Source organism: Nesoenas mayeri (genome assembly GCF_963082525.1).
Source record: "Nesoenas mayeri genome assembly, chromosome: 8".
Taxonomy (NCBI): Eukaryota; Metazoa; Chordata; class Aves; order Columbiformes; family Columbidae; genus Nesoenas; species Nesoenas mayeri.
Genome location: NC_137554.1, coordinates 8,848,192 through 8,873,413, shown reverse-complemented (window position 1 = coordinate 8,873,413; position 25,222 = coordinate 8,848,192). Strand labels below are relative to the sequence as shown.

At 36.4% G+C, this 25,222-nt stretch overlaps 1 protein-coding gene across 1 annotated transcript in view; it reads left to right on the top strand.

Annotated features, from left to right (window-relative positions):
• Window positions 1-499: 499 nt before the first annotated feature.
• TTLL7 (tubulin tyrosine ligase like 7) overlaps window positions 500-25,222 on the top strand; it is a gene marked incomplete at both ends in the record, with an annotated part of 43,583 nt that continues 18,860 nt past the window's right edge. Inside the window, 13 exons of the mRNA XM_080348705.1 lie at window positions 500-524; window positions 673-801; window positions 1,730-1,851; window positions 2,537-2,604; window positions 7,553-7,711; window positions 8,924-9,140; window positions 11,669-11,833; window positions 12,642-12,800; window positions 18,280-18,374; window positions 19,044-19,191; window positions 19,272-19,345; window positions 22,255-22,390; window positions 23,190-23,276. Of these exons, the coding sequence (XP_080204831.1) occupies window positions 500-524; window positions 673-801; window positions 1,730-1,851; window positions 2,537-2,604; window positions 7,553-7,711; window positions 8,924-9,140; window positions 11,669-11,833; window positions 12,642-12,800; window positions 18,280-18,374; window positions 19,044-19,191; window positions 19,272-19,345; window positions 22,255-22,390; window positions 23,190-23,276 (1,584 nt within the window). The remainder of the gene's footprint in view (window positions 525-672; window positions 802-1,729; window positions 1,852-2,536; window positions 2,605-7,552; window positions 7,712-8,923; window positions 9,141-11,668; window positions 11,834-12,641; window positions 12,801-18,279; window positions 18,375-19,043; window positions 19,192-19,271; window positions 19,346-22,254; window positions 22,391-23,189; window positions 23,277-25,222) is intronic.

Here is a 25,222-nt window from a genome sequence, read left to right as displayed (position 1 = left end):
TTAAAATTACTATAAATTCAGTGAGCTTTGTAGAGAGACAAGTTTGCAGTATTGATTGACTTCAGTGTTACCTAATTTCATGTCCAAAATCTCCCATGCACAAAAGAAAGTAAAAAGGTGAGTTAACATAATCTCAGTTTGAAAATTAGTGCAGAATGTTTTTTGTCAGAAACAAAACAATTGAATTGTTTTGAATGAACAAAGTTCCATATTTACATTAACTTGATCAATCTTTAAAAATAAGCATTACTTTTGACTTGTTATTGAAAACATTTCCATATTTAGTTTTCTGCTGTTTATATTTGTCTAGATTTCTCTATAACAAAGCCTCTCATGTTTTTAACATAGTTATTTATCCATTCCAGAACTAATATTTGCTACAACCAGAGACTGAAATGCTATGACTGGAGCTTTAAATAATTTGCCTTTGACGGCTCCATCATTTTCTGAGAACTTGGAACGGATTTTCGGCTCAGCTTCTGCACTATCCTAGGTTATAATGCCATCATTGCCTCATGAGGGAGGTATGCTAGTCTTGGATTTTTAATATGGCCTATTAATCAATCAGTATGCTTGTCCCTCACAGCTGTAATGAAGGAAATGTTTGTACTTTTAGTTCATTTGTGTGTGTTATTTGAGATATGTTGATAGTTACACCATTATATTTCAAAGATAACCATGGGACTGCTCCTCTGACTTTGAGTTCGGAACTACCCTATCAAAGCACAATTAAAAGAAAAGTCAGAAAGAAGAAGAATGGAGTCATCACTGCAAATGTTGCTGGCACAAAATATGAAATTGGTAGGAAGCTACATATTTTGTTTTCATCCTAATAGCTATTGACATGAACAAATTACTAACTAATGGGGTGAATTAATGGACTTTGTGTCAAGCTGGCAGCGAGATTTTTCCAGTGGATTTTCTTTTGTAAGAAACCTTTGTTCTTTTTTTTGTACCATTGAGTTGATAGCTTTGAACACTGTGCATCTATTATGCCCCATTTTTTACTCAGGAAACGGACTTGAAATAAAATAATTAATCAAGAAGGCTGTGGAAAAAACCTTCTAATTATGAATTGCTTATGTATTTTGAAGTTTCCTTAAAGCCTTGAAAGATGAACAGTGTGAATTTAATGTTAAATGCCCTAATTATTATAGAGGTTTCTCAATAAAATCAACTAGTGATTTGTATATTGATGCTTGGGGCTACTTCAAAAAAATCTTTTTCTCTTGAAACTTTGTTATGCCTGGCACATAATCCATCTTTTCTCCTTTATTTAAATATTAAAATAACTTATGCATTTGCTTTTGTAACTACTGGACCTTGACTAAGGAGGCATTCTTGTCCCCTGTCTGCAGTGACAGTTGTGTCATCACTGTTTTAAAATTAACATACGTGTTAGCCAAGATTAAGTCTAGAAGCCGTGCAAGTGGACTTTTACTACATAGTTGTGGAATGTCCTGAAGCTCTTTACTGTTCCCATCAGTGGTTGTGCTCTGATTCCAGCCTCAGTACAAGGTGCTATAATGTTGTAATGACAAGTTTGCAATAGACTGATGAATATATTGCAAGATAAATAATAGCTTGCATGCCAATGTTGTTCTCAGACAAAGGGTCGAATATTGGAAGTATTTAAAATCATGATAGGTTTTTGTTTTTTTTTTTAACTTTGAAAATGAATCACTTTTGGAGATTCAAAACATTCCTTAAGTCTGTGATTTCTCCATAGTACGCGTGGTAATACAAGAAATGGGATTTGTGAAAACACGTGATGAAGATGAAACAGCTAATCTTATATGGAGCGATTCTGCTGTGCAACATGAAAAGATTGCTGAACTACGGAACTATCAGGTAGAGTGGTAGTGAGGATTTCTGACATGTCAGTAAACTACTGCACTCTGAAATGTCCAGTAATGTGTCACTTTTGGTCACTTTCTTTATGGAGAGAAAAATACTCCACAAAACACCACCAACTAGACTGTAATAAGGCTATACCACTGCATATTTTAAAATCCTATTATCTTTTCCAGAGTTATTTGTTCATACCACTTGGAAACTGCTGTTTAAATATCTGGGGGTGTTCTTTCATGCTTTTGTCTGCCAGTTGGGTGTCGTGAATGATCAGAGTTTGAAAGAAAACACAAAACATCCTTTATAAGTTGCTCATAAGCTTTTAAGTAGTAAGTTAAGCAGCAGAGCTCTCTCCCCAGTTTCTGTGAATAAATAATGACTTTTTTTTGACTTTGTGGTGGCATTCTTTGTTCCTAGAAAGCTTTATAAGAGTATAGTAATATCCTTTCAAGTCTGAAATGAAGTCAGTGGACATAGTCATGTTGGTGGAGGAGAATACAACTTAGAGTATCTCTAGTATTACTAAGAATGCATAGCATAATGTAAGATATTACCTTGAATGATTTATATGTAACAATAATTATGTTTGTCTGCGCATGCAGTTGAACATTTTAAATGATAGTATTAGGTGTGCCAGCAGAACTAAAACCTACCAACTAACTTTCTTTTTTTTCTCCTTCCTCAGAGAATCAACCATTTTCCAGGAATGGGAGAGATCTGCAGAAAGGATTTTCTGGCAAGAAACATGACTAAGTAATCTTTCTTTTAATATTAAGTTTTTCAACCATGGCATTAAATGCAGAACAATACTGAGTTATTGCTTATAAGGTTTGTTTATTCTAACTAAGAGGCTTTGAGTGGACTGAGAATAATTTCCAAAGTTCCTTAAGAACTTTGGCTTTGGTCCTGATCTATAGCATCAGAGTGGGCTCCTGTATCTCTCCAGTTGAATTCAGCAGAAAACAATGTGGATTCAATTCTCTGTATAACCTTGCAAAATGTAGGACAGTGCCTTAAATTATTGCATGAATCACTTAATGCATAATACCCAGGCATACATCATGTAATGGTAGAATGGAAAAAATAACTAGTATTTGGATGGATATTATTTGTTTAAAATAATTAATAACTATTTTTGTGTATATCAAATTTAGGAAACATGAAGCATCTTACTGTTTATATAAGAATTAAGTCAGAGAGGCTCCTTTGTCTCGGTTATAAATTCTCCTCACTCTAGTGGAATAACTGTGTTCTGAGGAATTATCCTAGCTGAGAATCTGTGGGTAAGACCTGTGAGAAAACAACACTAAGTAATCATTCAACAACCTGGTAATGAAGAAGAGCTTAGGGAGTAATGTGTGTGAATGTTTTAATTCTTCTAATCCAAATTAGTTTAAAGAGCAATTATTAAGAGAGTTAATATTTTGATCCCCAATGTTACCTACATGGCATTTCCTGTCACCAGAACAGAACTTCTTTTCATACATTAATGTAATTAATGTGATACCACCTCTCTCTCTGTCTTTTTCCTGTTCTGTATCTACAACACATTGCTTCTAGAAGGTATCCAAGTATTATGATGCAAATATTACATGCATTGCAATGGTCTCTACATGTGGGCCAGGACTCCCTTGCATCAATACATGTTATACAAGCACTTTTCACTGCCCCTTCCAGACTTAAAAGTAAAAACATGGAGGTAGCACATGGAGGCAAATGGCTGTTTGGAGAGGTCTAGAGAACAACGGAACAATGTCGCGTTGGCAGTGCTGTCCCTGTATACTGCTACAGTTCTGTGCAAGAAAGGGCAGAAGGCTTGTCTTATCACACACACATTGTTTTCCAATGCTGTTTGGTTATACCTCTTTCAGCCTACTGAGTTCAGGGTTTGAAACACAGTTTCAAGCTACTCAATGCAGAGATTGCACATAATAAGATAGGAATAATTGATATGATAACTCTGGGTCAAACATCTGTGTTATGATTTCATGAGGTATAACAGGGTTTTAATCAGTCTGTTTTTCACAGTACTAGCCTCGCAATTCAATGCTTAGTATTCATAATTTATAAAAATCAAAATGCCTTGAGACTTCTTGTGAAATAGAAATCACAAGTCAGTTGCGGTCCGTGGTTGGGCAGGCTCTTGTCGGTAGAGGATTTTGTTCCATACAGCTGCTGTTCTGTCTTAAAATGTATTTGAACAGGGTAGTGCAGAAACACTAATTCAGTTCTTTTGCCATGTTTTCTGTTCCTGATACTGACTCATACAGAATAGCTGTGGTTTTCATACTGTTGAGAGTTGCTGAAACAACTGTTGAGCATTGGTAGAGAGTAGATTATTTTTCTTTTACTTCTACCTTTGTTGTTATATTGATCTCACCCTTCCATTTTCTGCAAGCTGTTGGGAATGGAGTAAAAGAACAAAGCTGCTGGGCTCTGAGAGGCAAATGCTCGTCAGGAGGAACCGCACTTCAGGAATTCCTCTTGCAGCCAGTATTCAGGCACTTTGCGTCACAGAACAATGTGATGTTCACACGCAGAAGGGTAGAAAGGAGTGTTGTAATATGTAGCATATGTAATTTGAAAGAAGACAACCCAGCACAGAAAGTGTAAGGACACAGAGTGATGAAACAGGTAGAAGCAGAAAGGGAACTGAGCACAAAAGGAGGCACAAGCATTGGTTTCACGGGGAATAATTGGAATACAGAAAACAAAAAACAATAGAGGTGCCATTGTAGGGCCAACTAGGTCTTAATTTCTGTAAATGGTCTCTTAGGTGAGATCTCATGTGAAGAATAAGTGTGGTTGCAGAAAGAATATAGTAAGTGGGGGAGAAGATGTCCAGAACAAATGGGAAGGGCAACAGACTAGCGTATGTGATGGGTTTTTTTGCACCTTTGTTGTTTACATTTAAAAGGTTTGTGAGATGATCATCCATACCTGCCCACTAACCTCCTTTCATACGTGAAAAGTCAGAGGATCTTGAAACTGAGGTAGTGGAACCTGTGTTATTAGACTGACAGGTCATGTCTTCAGTAACCTACATTTTGTTCAACACCGCTGATTCTTTTGCACAGAAAGCACTCTGAGAAACAAGAGCATAGTCTGACCACATCCATGAGCTAGAATAGCACTCAGAAGAACACTAACTTTTTGTTTAATTCTTAGACCTTCTGGTAAGAACTGCAAAGGCTAAAGGATGCAGTAGTGGACTGCAGATGTGCTGGAAAATAGGGCTATTGTGGTGGAATGGGTCTTGATTCTACAAGCTACTTGGTGTCCCTAAGCCATTTCTGAATATGACCAAGGGAAGAACAGAACTGGATTCTTTTGTTGAAAGTTGTAGTGAGCACCAGAAGTTGTAAACAATGGTTAAGTATTCTGCTTTGTGTTATTAAGTATTTGTAGTCTGTGCGGTTATGCATAAGATAAAGATGTATAGAACTCATGTACTTAGAAAAAGGCATATAAAGCTGATGTACTTGCAGTCACAAAATAATATAAATATATCTAGAACACTGTGAAGCTATGTTCACTGAGTAGAGAGAATGTGTATTGAAACCTGTAAGTTAAGTGACAAGTCTCTTATCATGTAACACTTCAGGATGCATGTGATAAATAATTTGGAGAGGGATGGAAACTAACACAAGAATTGCTTTTTGCCTAAAAATAGGATAATTTCAGCCTAGATAAGCTATTCAGTTAGCAAGGTAATAACATTTGTAAATATATAGCAGATGGAGAATAGTTTAAAAATATGCATGAATCATGAATTAAATCTATTTATGTTTTTAAAAACTTTTAAATGAATAATTGGTGTCTTTCATCAAAACAGATGTGTAAAAATAATACTTACAATGAAGCTGCAGAAGCACTGAACCTCACGCAGTACTTCAAGACTACTATAGCTATTGTGGTTTCTGGAGAGCATTTGTTAGGTAGTTGGCTAAACAATTTGGTGACAGTGTATCTATTATACCAGCAGGACTTGGCTGCAGTCCTCGCCTTACAGATGTGCTTGGCAGTTCTGTTTTTTCTATTAGTATTTGAGCCACTTAAAGAAAAAGTGTCTTGTGCTGCATTAGGAACATTATATAGGCTCATAGTAGATATGAAAAATTGAAATGATATTGTAAGTCTCTTACATTTAAGTTATCCTGATGTTGTTGATTTTCATTACAAAAGGAGAAGTATACCTAAATCTGTAATTAATTAAAAAGTATTAAATTCATCATAGTGCCATTTAAAAAAAAAAATCAAATTTGGGGAGCTTCCTATGTCAGTTTGTTTTTAAACATCAAGACACCTTCTCTTGGTCTGTGGATATTTGTATTTTAGGTGTGTCTGCCCTGTGTTACAGAGTAGTTTTGAGTTATCCTAACTAATTTCACATGAAGTTATGTATGAAGTTTCAGGTATTCTAAGTACGTGAAACAAGGTATCTACACAAGTGTTTAACTCAGCAAAGACTATAATTTTATGCTGCTGAGAACTATGGTATAGTAGTCTCCATAGTGCCACCATTGCTCCTATAACTTGGCCATTAACTGGTATTAAAGCTACTTTGTTTAAAGGTGACCCATATGTATCTAGCCCATACTGCCAGTCAGCTGTAGGTATATGCTTCCTATCTGCCAGCTACACAGCTTTGTATGGTGCGAACTTCTGCTAACTGAATTCGCTACCATTTTTCCTCTTCTGTTTGTCTCTCCTGCACTCAGACTACAGAGCTGTGAAATGAGAGATGCTCATTGCATCTCCCTGTTAAGGCAGGGAGATTGAGACCTCACTGTATCCTTTAACCAGATTCAGTTTTTCAGATTGTTCCTTATGATGTCTTAAGCTTACTTTAGGTTTACTACTTCTATTTCCACCCCCTTGTCTTGCTTTGCATTTCTTTGATTCCTTTTGACTAAATAAGGTGCTCAAAGACTCTTAATCACAATATGCTGGTACCAAACACAAATCCAAGCTTGTGTGTTTTGCCTTATATTGAAAGTGCATGAGCAGTTGCTTGGCCTGTGTGAAAGTATATTTACTACAGTTCCTTACTTCTGAAATTCCTTCAAAAGACTAGAAAGAAAACTCTTCTTAAATTGCTTTCATTTTAATTTTAAATTCAGTCATTGTTATTAATATTTTTTTGCACTCATGGAGAAAACCCAAAGAGGCCAGGTCCTTGTTTTTGTGTATGTTGATCCTCATATATCCCCAAATACATACCAATAAGAAAACTAAAATACTTGCCAAATATACCCACCTCTCCTAAGAGGAAAAAAGGTGGGGAAGGAGGAATCCAGGAGTCTATTAGGTAGGGAAAGATCTGTAATCATGTGGTCTATTGTAAGTTTAATATCTCTAGGAATAGCATTAAATCATCTGAGTAACTGAACAAACACTATAACAGGAGTGAGATGGACACCAAGAAATGAGGTGGTTGCCAGTAACATAATAAGAAAATACGGTATGATAATAAGCAAAAATGCACAAGATTATCTGCTTTTGTTGTTCTTAAAGTATGCATATGAATATAGAATAGGGCTCTAAGTGTTCTTAAACAATGGCAGAAGTTTGCTTTCATATTACAGCATTTTGCTGAAAAGGTTTCCATGTCAAATTATTGCAAATGCTTTTTAATTCTGAGGACAGATACATCCAAGTAGTTAAAAGATATTGACTCAGTTACACTTTTTTTTTTCAGAATGATCAAGAGTCAGCCTCAGGAGTATAGTTTTATTCCTCGAACATGGATCTTCCCTGCAGAATACACACAGTTTCAAAACTATGTAAAAGAATTGAAAAAGAAACGTAGACAGAAAACTTTCATAGTCAAACCAGCTAACGGTGCCATGGGACATGGGTAAGTTTCGTGTTAACTTTGGTATTCTTACCTATTAAAGGTGAAATTCAGTGCTATTTACAACATTACAGAAGCTGTGTATTAGTAAGAAGTTTGTGGTTCATGTTTTATGATCAGTATAAGAAAGTTCATATATTAGACAAAGGCTGTTTTGGTTTTAGATATTTAAATTTTAGCTTGTATTGCTTTTAATATCAATTTGGGTTTTACAGTATAGTAAAGCTTTTAGTTACTAAAAATATTGCCTTGACATTGGACATTTTTAAGATTCAACTGGAGAGGGTGCTGGACCATCTTGTCTAGACTGTGCTTTGGTGAGAAAGGTTGGACCAGATGGTCCTTGTGCTCCTTTCCAACCTGGTATTCTATGTTTCTACTGTAAAAGTAAAGTCCCCAGACTTTTCAGTTTCCTTATTTTTTAGTCCTCTTGGTAAGGGTAAATATAAGCTGAGGGGAAAGGTAGCATAATAATAATAATGAGAAATACCTGGAAAGTACTTCAGTGTATTCAGCACCAGAACACTGAAATGAATTATAAATAATCGATGGTAAGATTAAGGCAAAAACACTATGGCAGTTCAGGGTTTAATAATGATACAATGAAAAATGTTAGCTATTACAGTTATTTAAAAGTCTATGTAGTAAGGGACTGCCAATGTATAGTCTGTATATAAACCATTTTTTATTCTGATGTGGGGAAACTGGAATACAGAACTACTGAGCTTAATCTATGCCATCCTTAGTCATAACAATCAGTGTCCTGCTCTGCAAACATCATCATGAAATCAGGTTAGCACTGAAAGTTCTTTGCAACTTTTGCCTCAGGCAGAAGTTGTGACAAAGAAAGAGTGGAAGCCTATTTTTAGAGCTGCATGGGTAAGAATAATCACAGAAACTGGAGACTTGTCGTTCTGCCAAACAATTTCCAAGTGTAGAGGGAACCCATTATTACAAACTGTTGAATCAAAGGAAGCAGAAAGTTATTTTGAAACAGCTCATTGCCTTTTTTCATCCAGTGGAGCACCATAAAGGACAGGAAACCAAGAGCCATGTAAGTGAATGGCACTTTTTCTCCACCCTACAAATCATATGTGTAAGTCTCTTTCTCCAGATAGACTTTAGCCTGACTACCTGGCTGGGTGATCATGAAAATCTATTCTGAAGAATAATATCGAAGTTCCATGTTTTTGACATAACTTTTGTTTTTACCAGGATCTCTTTAATAAGAAATGGAGAAAAGTTACAAGCTCAGGATCACTTGATTGTTCAGGAATATCTTGACAAACCATTTCTTATGGAAGGCTACAAGTTTGATTTACGTGTGTATATTCTTGTGACCTCCTGTGATCCATTGAAAGTATTTTTATATCATGATGGGCTGGTGAGAATGGGCACAGAAAAGTATCATCCCCCCAGTGACTCAAATTTGGTAAGTTGGAGTTCATTCCAATTTATTGCTTGTGTATGTAGACTTTTACCTTTGTAGCATCTGGAGGAGGTAAAAGAAAATAAGTTGTGACATGAGATGTAATTTGGTGCTCATCTGGTTGAACTTTTGCATTGTCATTGAAGAGAGAAAATCATAGATATTTAACTCATGCTTTTCTATCAAAATCACAAGTGTAGCCATATTATTGCATCTGTATGAAAATTGTATATGACTTTGCATGTGTGGCTGCTAAAAAGTGTAAATATTTCTTATAAGAAAGCCAAACAGGTCAATTATAGACATTGAATCCACAGAAGATGAAGTAGACAAAATCATTTCAAGAACAGTTACAGTGCTTTTATATATTTATCCGAGACACAAGGTGGGGTTGCGGGGAGAATAAGGTTTATCTTCTGCTCGATTTAGAGCTTCTGCTGAGGATCCTACAATGTTTCAGCTGTTTCAGCAGAAAACAGAGTGACACAAAAGGCCAGCGCATGGCAGTGGACACTGCACTCCTTGAACACGAGGGGATCTGCTGCTGGGGCTGTGTCAGGTCCCTGCTTCAGCAGGGAAAGGCAAATGTTCCTCATAACTTCAGGATCATAGAGTAGGGCTGCCTGTAAACTTGGAGAGAGCCAAGAAATAGTCAGGGACGGGCTAAAGTTTTTGGACACTTTAAGCCTCCTGTTCACTGTATTGTACCTTCATCTGTTGAGAGCTGTCAGCCTTCTCCTCTGGCACAGACCAAAATGCAGATGTCTGTAAGACAGAAGTATTAATAGATTTGAAGCACTGGGAGGCACCAGTAGGTTTGAGATTCTTAGACCTCACTCTGTACTCCATTGCTACTGTATCTTTCCTTTTTTGTACCATGTACTTTTAGAGTGGTTTCCATGTAATTACGCGACAACAGATGAGGAACCTTTTTTCCTACTTGTCACTTAAAATTGTGACTAGCTCCTTGGAAGAATGCAGGAGCCCAGTACAAATGGCATTTCTGGAAGAGTTCCAAAATTATAGTTTGAATAGTTTGCTTTTAATGTTTTTAAATTGTTGCTAATCTCTGCATTAACAGTGCCGAAATATGCTCTGAGTGGATAAACAGAACAGGCAGTTGTTTCTGTTTTCTTACAACTGTTCATGTTGTAGTTTGTCTATTGTATGAATTAACCTGACTTATCACTAATGTCATTGTTCTTTGGATGAAATTGTTGCTATAACTTCAGACTAAAGTTGAGTTCAGATGGTTAATGAATGTTCTAAAAAGAATTTCATTTTTTTTTTCCTAGTCTGAAAAATAATTGCCTTTGTCTGAAATAATTTGAATTTCATGGAAAGATGACATTTATAATGACTCAAAACCAATAGGCTTCAGAATGATTCTTAAAGCAGTAATTAGAAGCCATGGGAGAAATTAATTAGTTGTAGTGCTAATACAATATATTGTTAACTAACCTGCAATTAAGTTGACTTGATTTTGTTAATTTCATTAAGGTTTTTCAAATATAAGTAAGAGCAATGACATAAATGACAGCAGAAATCTTGGGTTATCTATTTTCTGTCTTATCAAAAGGGAACTGGAACAGAAGGCTTATGGTCAGCTAAGAATATCAACTAAAGTAAGGAATCAAATATGACAGACAACTGTCACTGTGAAGATGACAGTTGTCACGGTAGTGTAGGTGGAAAGCTGAATTGTTACCTCTACTGGGAGATAATGGAAACATATAAATCATGATTTAGAAATTGTGCTTGGAAAGGTTACATCTATCTATCTATCTATCTATCTATCTATCTATCTATCTATCTATCTATCTATTTTTTTTAATGCAACTGATAACACGAATATATTGCTGGTGACATTTTGCTCCATAAAGGAACTATAGCATTCCCTCGTTGATGTAAAGTATATATTGATATTTACCTCCCTCTAATGTATGGCTACCAGCCAGTCAAAAATGAGCAATTTTGGCAGGTATCAACAAGACAGATGAGTTTGTATGTGAAAGATATTTTAAAGTATCGCTATAATGAGAAATTTTCTCATAAATAAACTACAGTGAAAACTGAAATGTGGGATTGTCTATGAAACAGATGCCAGAGTGTTTTTTAATGCTTTTTAAAAGTAGCACTTTGAAATACCATCTTTATTGTTTGCTTCTTGTGGAATGTAATCATTCTGTAAGTTTTGACAACTGTTCTTCACTTTTTTAGGTAGTTGTTTACATATAGACCTCTAAAAATGGCAAATATATTATATTGCCCAAAGAGATGTCGACTGGTAGGTTGGTTGAAATATGAGCAGAAGTTTTGTTATAAGGTGGCTGAAACATTCAGTAGGTGAAATCTCCAAGAATTGGAAACATTAAATCTACACATAGTGTTATTTGCAAATATCAAATATCAAGTCTTTCACTGTGTCATTATTGAAATAACTTTTTTTTTTCTTTTAATTATTTTGAATTGACTATTCTAGAGTTCTATCTAAGGGGCTTTTTTTTTAATGTCTTTTCTCCCTTTTTTAGAGTCAATTGTATATGCATCTGACTAACTACTCTGTCAATAAACATAATGAACGCTTTGAACGGGATGAAACAGAAGACAAAGGAAGCAAACGCTCCATAAAATGGTTTACTGAATTTCTAGAAACAAATAATCTGGATGTCTCCAAATTCTGGAGTGATATTTCAGTAAGATAAAATTAATACACTTTATTTTGTGTATATATATTCTTAGAAAATTAATTGCTTCTGCCATCTGCTTTACTGGAATCCAGAATGATTTTCTAAACTTTATTAATCCAAATTGCCAGCAATGCATGGAACAAAGGACATTACTATAAATGATGATTATATTTTTAAAAGGCTAAATTTAGAGTTTGATTAGAAATTAAATGTTAAACTTTTTCTAAGACACAAAAGCCCTTTTAAACAATTATTCACATAAAGAATATGATACAAAGGAGCTATACCATTTAAATTCTTGGAGTCTTTTCTGGACTATGAAGTTAATTTTATGTGTGAATATTTACAGAATTGTAGTCAGCAGTGCATATGTCTGTGAAGTGGAACCTGTGTCATTGAAGTCAGTGGTTATGTTACAGGCATCTTTAGATTAGGAACAGGCCTAAGATTGTTAGAGCTTGGGCATCATCTGTACGTGTGATTCTGAGAATGTTTATTGAAAATTGTATTGCAAAATGAAATGGGTGAAGATTGGCTATGCTATACTTTGTTCCAAATATACCTTTAGCATTTAAGTTATTACGTATCTGAAAGTACATATGAACTATGGATAGTGTAACAATGTACTCCAGAGCTGTATAAAATGTCTATTACTCCACATAAACAGTTTATTTGTTGTAGACCATATATTTAATATTTTTTGAGTAGTATCTTTAATAATGACATTCCAAAGATTAAAAGTATAAAACGTGTTAGTTCAATATATACTGGTGTCTTCTCTCCTGAAGAATTTTTCTGAAAACAATCCCTACAGGAGTTAATAGTGAAGACTCTCATTGTTGCCGAGCCACATGTTCTTCATGCTTATCGCATGTGCAGGCCAGGGCAAGCACCGGGAAGTGACAGTGTCTGCTTTGAAGTCCTGGGATTTGATATTCTGCTGGACAGAAAACTAAAACCGTGGCTCCTAGAGGTAAACATCCTTAAACTAATGTAGTTTTTTAAGAGTAAAGTGAAGTAAGCCCCAGCTGAATCAATATCTACATAAGAAAATTTCCAAAGAAAATCTGCATGTTGCAGGAGGTGCTGTTGTTGAGTGCATAGATAATGCCTTTTCTGCAGCATCCATATGAGAACACTGCCTTGCAGTGATTCTTGGAGACTGAGGGTAAAGGTAATTGTCTTCTTGAAGGAATGTTACATTTCAGATGTTTTTTTTGAAAGTTTTACTAAGGAGTATGATGTCAATCTAGTTGTTATTGTAGCTGAAGGACCTTGTTTATAGCGATTGGGTGCTATATAAATTTCCTTTATGAGTATGGCTCTGTATATGGCTTTGGCAAATTTTATGAATGCATGGTCTTAATTTTCTTTTTTTTTTTGGGATATGTGTTCTTTTCCTCTCCTGTGGCTTTTAAAAGCACCCACAAAAACAGAGGAATCTAACTCAGTATACATGAAATGCTGTGAAACAGTTGGCTTGAGTGGACTGGAAGAAACGTTTTTCCTCTGACTTGTTACTGGTACAGTTAATCTTAAGTGATGCTTCAACACATTTTCAACCGGGAATGTTTGAGGTTTGTCTATTGTGTCTCTTTAATTACACTACTAATAACATACACATGGAGTTCACTTGCCATTTTTCAGATTGTCTTTTATCATTTTATTAACTAGTTGGGAGGCTGTACCGCTGGAGGAAAAAAGCAAAATGTATTGTCTGACAATAAATCGTGAATATGATTTGGCTGCCAATGAGCAAAATGTACACAATTAATTTACTGAATTATAACCTTGTTCTCAAGCCATTAATACTGTCAAGAGTTGTTTTGTCATGCTTATTTCTCTCAGGAATTCAGTATAATTTTCATTAGAAAAATATGAATTCCTTCACTGTTGCCATGCAGACATAGGCATATTTGTTGGCTTTGATGTGCTAGCCAAAAGCAGCACATGGCATGAACTTAGTTGGTACTACATTGACATTTTATCTTTTTGTCAAGTAAAGCTTGCTGTCCCTTTGATTTAGTTCTATACTTCCAGATTATCACCTATAGGATACCTGTATCTTGCATGTAAGTGTATATCGTTAAGCACAGACTGATGTTGGTGTATGTATGCATTCCATCCAGCCATATAGGAAATGGTGCCATACCTCTTCTATGAGAGATGGTAAATCAGCCGTTCTGGAGGACACCCCTCTATCTCCATGGATGTTTACATGCAGTATGGAGATTTTAGGGGGGTTGATTCACCGTTTATGATAATGGGTCTCATAGGAGTGTGATACTCTCCCACATGCCCTGTCTGTGAGGGAGAGATCTCATAAAGTAATTAATGCTGGTCTGGTATTTTGGGTTCCTGGAGAATAATCCAGGATTTATGGTTGTGCACCTCGTTATTTTTTTAAATACAGAAGGCTAGTTATTTCCTTTTCTGCTTTTGGTGGTATAGGTATCCTTCAATGTATTTTGCCAGACGCTGAACTAAACTAACAGAAATTTCAAACTTTGAAGCTTAGTAATTCAGTTTCTGTACTCATCCGCTAATTTTTAGTGTGCTTCTTCATGTTTCTTTGCAGCACTCTCAGAATAAATACACAGTATGGATATATGTGCACACTCTATGCATACTATACGTAGTGTATTCAAGATCAAATATACAGTGTACATTATACATAATGTGTGTGTGTGTATATATTCTTTTTCTTTTTTCTTTTTTTTCTTCCTTAACACAGTTCTGGCTTCTTCCTCAGATTTCCGCTTTTACCTTTTCCCACCATTTCACTCTTGGCAAACCCCACTCATGGTGGTGAATCATTCTAACAGTGGTAACAAGTACTAATCACAAGGCCCTGAATGTTCCCAATGTTGTGGGAAAATTGCCAAAATTGGATTAGGATGGTGAATCTAGTTTCATGTTCCCATAGCTCATGTAGCTTTTCTGTTATAAAGATAGCTTAATAAACTATTATAAGAAATAAATTGTGCAACATTATAATGACTCTGGTTTCCTGACATGACTTTTGTTTATATTGCCTTGATGTGGTTTCGTTCTCCTGGTCCTTAACTTCCGGAACATTCTACTGAAATGAGGGCTGTGGGAAATACGTGATTGCCATCTTGTGGCATCTCATGTTTCTGGCAAGGGTCTGTACAGTCCCAGCAGCCTCCATCCTTTCTGAGCAGCAACAACTACCTACATCTCCCTTCTGTTCCCAGAAAATCCAGTTTTACTCTTTTGGACCGATATTTCCAAGCTATGTTATTTTATGTACATAGGAAAATCATACAGTTGAAGTTCTAGGATGGACTCCATCTTATTCAACCTCATTATATCCAGTTGGGATCACAAAGCTGTGATCCATGAGAAAAAAATGTCATTTTAATAACTGCTGTGGGTGTAGGGTACCCAACTTTGCTTGTGATTTACATGGGTGAGAGATGCTCACCTTACACACAGATCTGCAAATTTGTTACTTAGTGTAACTGAACTAGGAAAATCTATTCAAAACTTAGAGGACTTTGGACATCTTATGCCAAAGTATCCAATTACTGCTAATTCCTATTAATAAGTAGTTAAGGCTCACATACACAATCTTTCTGGTATTTACTTTCTTTTGTGGTATGATTACCTTACCTGTGCCCCTGGAGATCCAAAGACCAACAAGGGGCAGGAGAAGTCTATGTACTTCTCCAAAAAAAGGTGGGGAGGTGGTTATAGCAAGTTGTCAGTGTCTTGTATTCTTCATCAGGAAGAACACGCTGTTGATGGTGAAGGCTTATTTGTCTTTGCTCTTAGCTTCACTTAGGGTTGGTTTCATTCATTTGCTGCCACCATATACTTGTCAGCTCTTCATTCACTGGCCTGAAATTTTGCTTTGTCTCCAAGTTTTGCCATAAGTGGTTTGTTTTACATTTCTTGGATTCTGCTCTGTGTTCTCTTGGTTATCCCTAAACCCAGTGTCATCTGGTTCACAGGGTTGCATTCCTGTAGTGAGCACAACTTGGCCACTGTGATCAGTGTGGATCTCAGAGTCTCTGGATTATCAAGACCTTCTCTATGATCATTGCTGGTACTTTCGGGGCCCTTCATACAATCCTGTCTTTGCCAACAATCTTCAACATGTGCCTTCCTGATCAAATTACTGATGTTATATTAATACAACCAAGTCATGTATATGTCCTGGTTCTCAGGTCATCGAACTCTAAATAATTATCTCTCAGCAAACAGATACATGTATAATGCTTTGATAACCAGTTACTATGAGTACCTGTTGTGACAGTACCACTGGTATGTTCTTTTTGCTCTCAAGGAGTAGCAATGAATCCACTAAGCACACACGGCTTTAACTGGCTCCATATTTGACCTCAGTAGCAACTCCTACTCTTCACAATTTTTCAGTGAATAAAGAGTTTGATTTAACATACACGGGGTTACTGTGGGCACTTGTCCAAAGAGCTGGTTTAGCAACTTGCTTCTGTCTGGTGGTCATGCCTCCTGGCTTAGATGATTCTGGTTGCTGTTTGAATGAACATCTCATTTACCATTCCAAGCAAAACATAATTTTACACTAAATCAGCCGACAGAACTTCCTCACACAGGGACTTTGCAAAGCTTGGTCTGATGCAGGGAAGAGGGAAGTGACACAAAGGCAGGACTGAGAGCGGGGCAGCACTGGTCCTTGCTGGCAGCCTGCGGTTGCACTGGACTAGGTTCAATGTGAAGCTCCATCTGCGTGAGGCAGTTCTATGGTGCTTCAATGTACCCGCTGCAAGGTCTTGCCCTTCTATCCCCTGTTGAATACGTGCTCCCTGCCCTGTGACGGCACAGTTGCCTGTAGGATTGCTTTCTGACATGATCAAAGACCAACGAAAAAAATATCTTTTGGTGAAGGTCATCTTCACGTGGATAATTGGGATCAGCTTCCTCCCTTTCTGCGAACCCCTGTGCCAAGACAGTGAAGTAGGCAGAGTGTGACAGCTTGGATTTGTATTAGTTTAAAATGTGATGGAAAAGCAGCCTTCTGCTTAAGCTAAGAAAAAGGGGGTTAGCGCTCTCACAATTTGTGAAGCTTAGAAATGAGTGATTCGAATGAACTTCATGATTGTTTCTAATAAAAGATCTGCTCAATGATAGACACTAACAGCATTTGATATAATAGGATTTTTATGGCTTATTAATTTCTTTTGCTTTTTGAATTCTATTGTTAGCAATCTCAATCACTTTCTTAAAGACTGAGATCCCTTCCAAAACATTCATGCTGTCCTACAGATTGAACAGAGATTAAATCTCTGTTTCCGAAAGGATGTAATATTTTATTCAATTGATTTTAAGTTTATAAAGTCATTCATGTAATCTCTCTTTACATTTGAAAGGTCTTTTCAGTAGATATGTGACAGTGGAAAATTTCTTTTCCTACTCCATACTAACAGGGTGCAGCAGTGGGAGGTGAGAATATCCTTTTTGACTCTTTTGGTAAAGAGGTGAAATGCCAGGCTGAAATTTATCCTGTGTCTTTAGTGTCTGTCCCTTCTGTAACCAGTGCTGCTCATTCACTGTCAAGGTGAGATTCCTGCCTCTTATTAGCTCCCATTGCTCATGTATACACTTTTACACCAGTCTGGAAGGTTTTCCTAGAAATGTTGATGCAGCTACTTCATTATGCCTCCTCAAAGCTTTCCAGAAGCTGACATTCTTCTGCAGGGGCTCCAGAGCTTGGCAGTGGTTATGGGGTGGTAGGTTGAGACTCCTGGCTGTTCATGTCAGTTATTCAGTCTCGCTGCTTCCCAGTTGTGTTTCCCTTGTTCCTCTATACTTATGGTAATATTTTTAATCTCTTCTCTTGTATTTAGCTTAGAAGATTTGCATTATTGAGACTGTTAATTATTTTATATTTTCACACTATGTGCTGATTTAATAGCTTAGTTCTCTAGGTGTTGCTGTAAAGTGTATCTGAATAGTTCTTTTAAATATACTTCAGAAGACCTTGAATTAGAGCCTGTTTCTGTCCTCATATAGCTGTTAATTTTGAGAGAAGTATTCAAAATTGTTTTAAGACTGGGAATTAGGAAAGAGTTTAACTCTTCCTGTTCTGGACTACCACGGCATGACACATAGACTGTTATAACACGTTCAGCAGCACTTTGCATGGTAACATTTGCAGCAACCAAGAACAGATTAGACTGGATTTTCCGTGCTGGTACTTGAATAGTGTTCATTTTAAGTGTCTGGATAACTTGGTGGCTAAAAGGTACATGTCGTGGCTCCCAATATCTCTGATACTCATGCTCTATTTTTTTTTTTTAAATACAAATGAAAATTAGCTTCTCAACATGTGTTCTCTTAATCTCTACTGTATTTGAAATAATGGTTTCTCCAAAGCCAGTTACAATAGATGTGTTCCCAGTGAAGGTGACATTCCTGAGTCTTCTGTATCTTCGTTTTTTTTTCAGGTTAATCGTGCCCCAAGCTTTGGAACTGATCAAAAAATAGACTATGACGTAAAAAAAGGTGTTCTACTAAATGCATTAAAACTTCTCAACATACGGTAAACTTGTCTTCTTTTCTGCAGTCTGGTTCTCCTTCTGTTGCTTTGATTTTTTTTTTTTTTAAATTTTTTTTTTTAAATTGATCTGGACTAGGAGAAAATACCATTTTTTCCACCTTAATATTTTTAAAATGTAGCTGTTTCTCTTGCTGTCAGTTTTGTTATTAAAATTAACCCAAATTTAATTTTTCCTCTTGCTCACGTGCTTGCAAAAAATGAGCGGTAACTTTTAAACTTCGTTTGTTTATTATTTTTTTTTTAAATAATTTTTCAAGCAGGCCTCAAAGTGCACATAGAAGTCCAGTTATGGACAGGTGACCACACAGGAAATTGTCTTTGGTGATACTTTCACATATAGTCAAAAGCCATAGCCCTCTACAGGAAAACTTTGTAGTTGGGATATGTTGGAGAAAATCTCCACTTCAGGAAAATAGATACAACCATGTTTGTACATGAAATTACAGTACAGAGTGACTGCAGTGCACCTTAAAGGGTGAAAATATTTTAGAAGTTAATATTTTTAAAAAGTTCCTAATGAGTGTTTCAATTCTAATTTTATATCAGGAAGTGCACGACTGACTGAAAAATACAGGTGATATACTTGAGATGAAAGTGCATCTCATTTTTCCTGCATTGGATTGACATATCTTAATATCACCTGTGTTTCAGGACAAGTGATAAAAGAAGAAATTTAGCTCAACAGAAGGCTGAGGCTCAAAAAAGACTGTATGGTCAAGGTTCAATGAAAAAACTGTTGCCAGGATCCTCAGACTGGGAGAAGCAGCGCCACACACTGGAAAGGAGAAAAGAAGAACTGGTAGGAAGGAAAGAACGTGCAGTTCCTTGCCAATGGATTATGCTCTTTGTTTTTAATTGCCTTATTTTCTTGATATGTAGAAGGAAAGACTTGCACAAGTACGTAAACAGATTTCCAAAGAGGAGCATGAAAATAGACACATGGGAAACTACAGGTAACTATTTTTGACTGTATTAGTAGGAACTATTCAATTCATTCTTTAGGAATAATGGAAACTAGTACTTATGGTAGACGATAATTTTCTGCCAAAAATGTGTAGGCATTTATAGAAAATGTACACATGTGCACCAAGTAGTGAAGGTTTTTTTAAATACAGCTCATTTTTTTATTCCAAATTTTTGCATGCACTTAGGAATTTATATGATATCAATCACTACTGTTTTTGCAAGATGTTTGCTTGAAAGACATGATTGTTCACATTCAGTGTATCAAGAACCATGACTGTCATAATGGACCTGTGTGTAATTACATATGATGATTCTTATCTCTAAGGCGGTGGCAACATATGGATGTGAGTGTTCCCCTATAAAAAAGTCAAATCTGAGTATTGCCCTGTAAAAAAGCAAATATGAGTGTTATCAATGAGGCTTGCCAAAAACTCAGAAACTTTATTGGTACTTCCATTATTTTAGATAAAATGGCATTTATAATACTGTATTCATATTTCTGCACTTTGATTTCAGATCTTAATAGGCTTAAACATAAGTATCTTCAGAATCCTTGGCAAAATACATTCAAAAGGAAGTTTTAACTTGTTAGTTACAATAGGCATTGGCCAGAAAACAAGAATTTTGTTTTATGAAGTTTTTATTATTATTTATTGATATTTGCTTCAATGAAAAGTTCAAGCAAGGCCTATGGACATTTGGTACCAGGGAGCGCGTAGTAAGGCTGTGGAGAAATGATGTGTGGGTTTGCCCACTCTTTATAACATTCCTCCAGTGCATGAGAGGTCTGGGTTCACATCCTTTATTCTGAACTAGTCAAATTGCCTTTACTGCTGTTCTTCACCTCTGTTTTTTTGAGCAGATATTCTATGTTACCAGTAAAGTTCTTGTTTAAACAAATAGATGTTTCTGTGAAAGTTTCATTTTTGATGAATTAACTTTTTGATTACAAAAAGTCTTTCTTTTTAATATATCCATCTTTCATTACATCCTTTCTTGATGTATGTGGAGCTGAACTAGTACATCAAAAAAAACCCTCACAATGGAGCAGTTATTTTCATGCTACTTAGACTACCATGATGCTTTAATACATTTTGGTTTTTCAGTAACTTTGAAATCTAACTTTTAGACTAATGACATTTTGGGCTGCTTATTCAGCTCTCGACTGAAAGGGAGTCAAATGTTCTTTATATTCAGCTTTTTGGTTGGTGTAAATCAATAAAAATGCAAAAGTATTTATTTTCCTCGTGAAAAAGTGCAAGTATCATTTCATGAAGAACGTCCACATGTAAAAGGGCAAAACACCTTTGTGTTTTCTTATTGCCTTATGTTTGCAAAAAGGCTGAAGAATCAGCAGAGCCTGAGAAGTAAAGGAATGTTGGCTAGAGATGCAGAGAAATTTCATCTGAAGCATTATGCAGTCTTTTCTCCTTGTGATGTTGTCGTGCAAGCAGGACTAGCTTCTGTCAGGCATTGCCAGAGAATCATGGAAATTCTGGGTGCTGGTGTTGCTGCAAGGATTAATATTGCTTTCTGAATAAAAATCCAGAGAAACCTCGATCAACCTCAGCAGGCTTTGATTTAATCTATGGGTTAAATCAGTTCAGCAGCTGGCTTAGTCAGGTGTCTGTCTGGAAGCACAACTGGCCCACTGATGCCAGAAGGAGCCCTGGGTGATCCAGGTATGAGCTCTGCATTCAAGCATTTGCAAATTCACGAGGAACTGAAAAGAATGTACACGACTGTGAAGTGGCCTTTAGCTGCCATGTGTTTTGACATATATTAAAATGAATGTCCTTTCTTTGAAGTATTTTTTCATAGCACTTTTTTATCAGTAGAATCAATGCCAAAGTGTTGACCGCAGCTAGATTAGAGCTCCTACAGGTATTTTATGCAAACTAGAACCATCTTTGGTTTGCTGTAGAACTGCCCTGAGTCTAATGTGATCATAACAATCCTTTTTTTATTGCAACAAAATCATCATGACAGGTAGTTTTTCTAGGAGGAAAAGACTGAAAAGTAAGAAGGAGGAAGTAAAAAGTTCACAAAAGATCCACAAAACCATAATGCCAGTCAATATAGAAATGGTACCTGTGCTTTGCACCATGCAGGCAGAATTAACTTATGGATTATTACTTACAATACACTAGAAATTAGTCTTCCACCTTCATAATTTCTGGCTGTGTTTCAGGCATTCATGACAAATGGGTTAGAGTAGTTTTATTCAAAGCTCATTGTTGCTCGATGAGTGTGAATGCATCACTGAGTCCTGCTTCATGTATTGTTATAACCTCCCTACCTGTGATTTTGGAGAATAATGGCACAGCTGCTTTAATGGAAAAGCAGAGTGACCCTGTACATCTGTATAGCAGAAAATTTATTTTCTTATAGTATCTGTTTCTTCCTGTTTATTATTTAGCATTTATGTGCAGTCCATATTCAATCTTCAATTTACATCATGTCCATTAATTCAATGCAATTGTTCAGATTTTCGCTGTTTTGTGTCTTTTTATTGCTAATAAAATTATTTTGTGGCTCTGAATTTTACATGCAATATTTCATTAATATCGTTGACACTTGCATGCATCATTCATACTCACTGAGATTTCAGGGTGCTGCATAACTAAGTTTTGGTATATCTCCGAAATGATCTGCATGATATTTCTTTTGACTGTCTAATTGCTGACTTAAACATGAATGCATTCACTGTGTTAAAATTAGATGTAGAGAGCAATGTATAGAGTATATGCTTTATGATATGATATTATATAAGTATTATAGCTGGGCTGCATGTGCATTATAGAAGAGACTGAGTATTAGCTGCATTATTTTTGTTCCTAGTGTGATAAATAGCTCAGCTTGTGTCTTAAATGCAATGTTTTTTCCCCTATTTTAGGCGAATTTATCCTCCGGATGATAAGACATTACTTGAAAAGTATGAGAGCTTGTTAACTGCTGCTTTCCAGACATTTCTTGCTGGGAGAGCAGCTTCACTTCAGCGGGAAATGAATAACCCTTTAAAAAGAATGAAGGTACTGAAGCCTAAGAAGCACTGGCTTCCTTTTTCCATGGAATTCATGACCTTGTGGATTAATCTCACAATAATAATGTGTGATGGCTAATAAATAGCATTTGACAATGTTTCCATCATTTTATTATTATTCTCTGTGCAGCTTGTGGGCCAGATCCTTGAATCTGGATGAATGGCAGTGAACCCAGTCTGGAGACAGGCTGGATGGCTTTAAGCTACTTTACCATTTCCCTGATGCTCAGCCTTACCCCTGGCCAAACCAGAGGTTGGCAGAAACTACTCAGGAGCTGGTAATTGTCTCCTCCTTCCTCCAGCGATGTTCCCAGCCTATTAATCCACTAGTACAGACTGCAACAAGAGATACAGTGAAACCAGCTCCACTAGTTTAAGGCATCCAAAAGCTCTGCCTGACTGCCTACTTACGCAGTCAGAGACAGTAAGAAAATGGCTATAAAATAACCAACTAGGGTGATTTCATTTGAAATCTAAGAAATAATTTCCCATCTTTGTAGTTGGCATCATCCAGCAGCTTTACAAGAATCTTTCTTCAACCCTTTCTTCAGACTTTTATCTTTAATAAATTTTAGACTTGATTTTAACTTCCACTTTCATGTTGATTGCAAGCAGAGATACATGCATCAAGTGAAGTACTTCTATGTCATCCTGTGGAGGGATTCATAGTCTTATTTCAGGAATTAAAAATCAAAGTAATTTCAAATTCCTACCACTCAGTGCTTGAATTTCAGAAGGGTAGCATATGTCCTGCTTTGAATTAATTGTTGTGAAATTCCCCTTTCTAGGAGGAGGACATTTTGGATCTTCTGGAGCAGTGCGAAATAGATGATGAAAAACTAATGGGAAAATGCACGAGGCAGCGAGGACCTAAGGTATTTGACTTTTACATTTCACTCTGTAGAGAAGTAGTCTGGGAATTTGAAGTGGGGAGTTTAGTTAGCTGATCCTGCTGGAAGTTTTCTTCCTCAAACTGCCATTAGCCTTTTTTGCTTTTTTTTCTAAGTGTCCAACTAAAACCCATTAAAATTTTAACTGAATATGAGATCCTTCTTTTCCTCTCTAAGCTATTTTGAGGAATTGTCATGCATGGCAACAACTGTTGTACAAGAGATTGCTTGATTTCCGTGTGTGAAATTATTTTTATATCCGTAGCCTATCTCAAAAGAACACTTTCATCTTTAATTGATTAGTGCCACTAAGGAATTTTGAGATCATGGGATAAAAGGCACTATGGAAGCTCAGAGAAGTAATTATGATTATGATGTGTCTGGAGCTTGCTTACTTGCTAAAAGGGTTGTACAGTATATCTTGGAGCCTGTTTCACAGCCAAAATATGCTTTTAAAGTGAATGTATATTATTTTTCACTTAATGCTTTCTAGTCGTGTGCATAGTTCATACAAGACTTTGTCTTAAATACACTGCATATATCTGTAAGCCAGGAAAGAAAAATAGTTTAGGCTTGGCTAAATTAAGTATGTTTCTTACATCCCGCAAACATTTTAGGTCAAGTCTTCTTGGAAGAGCCTACATTTATGTTCCCGAGCTCTGATGGATTTGTTTATGGATGCATGTAAATCTTTTTACAACATTTTATGTTTCTGAGAACATGGTGTACAAATCTGGGCATTTGTGTACAAAATAAATGCTGACAATTGTCCCAAGCTTTTGGGGATACTTTATATATGTGCAAGAATCCTACATCTCACTACAGGCGTGCATACTGGAAGAGGATCTGCATACCCAGCCTGACATTAAGATGGATTTGCAGGAACCTCATTACAAATATGGGAATTTTATGAGCTAGTGCTTTAACAGTGATGGATTCATTTAAAGAAGGGCAAAAAAATCCAGTCCACCCTAGCAATATACTCAATCCACATTCTTCAGGGATTCTTTTCCTTGGGGTTTTATTTTCAGTTCTTTAACATAGGATCACTTAATTCAAGTCTAACGTCTCAGTCACATTTTTGCTTTTGCCAGAAGCCTATCTTTTCTCAACAGCCCTCTGAGAGCATCTATCTGGTTGGCTGTGTGCACACAGACTTGATCTGTACTATCTCTGCACTGGTTGTACACAAACCATTCCCGTGCTGGAGGCCATAAACATTTAGTAGGGAACTGAGCCCAAATTGAGAAACCTCTCTTAATTAGCTTTGAGATGAAGTTTGATCAATTTATGAGTGAAACTAAATGACATGGTCTTTTATAGCAGGCCAATGGGTTCTGTAGCTTACAAGCTGCTATACCAGTACAATATTGTTTGCACTTATGGGAGAAATTAAAAATTGCTTGTGACCAAAATCACCCCTTTTTTTTTTCCCCCATAACATTGATGAAATCTAAAGGGAAGGCAATGAAACTAGCTCATCCAAGGAGATTGTTTCTTTTCCTTGCAGTGTACACACTTCATGCAGTACAGGATCTCTTTCCCTGCATCTTTTTTAGGGCCCTGGTATCCTTCTCAATCATTTAAACCATGCCTACAGTGAAGCCACATGACTGAAGACTTCTGGTTGCACAATATCTCATGCACTCGCTTTGAAATGCACATGCCCATTGCGAATGGTCCTTGTATCTTGTACCAAACGAGCATCTCCTCTTTCCTGTAAAGGGCCAGGTGCATGTGGCGAGTAATATGCACTTGATTGGCCACCTCTTTTAAAGGGCCTACTGTGAGATACGTAGTGTCCAAATATAAATCTGTATAGAAATCTGGTGAGTGAGGTAGGCAGTAGAACTTACTATTGCCTGTCAGTCTTTCAGATAAGAGAATAATCCAGCTGTATAACTCATCTTCTTGTAATCAGAAAATCCTAC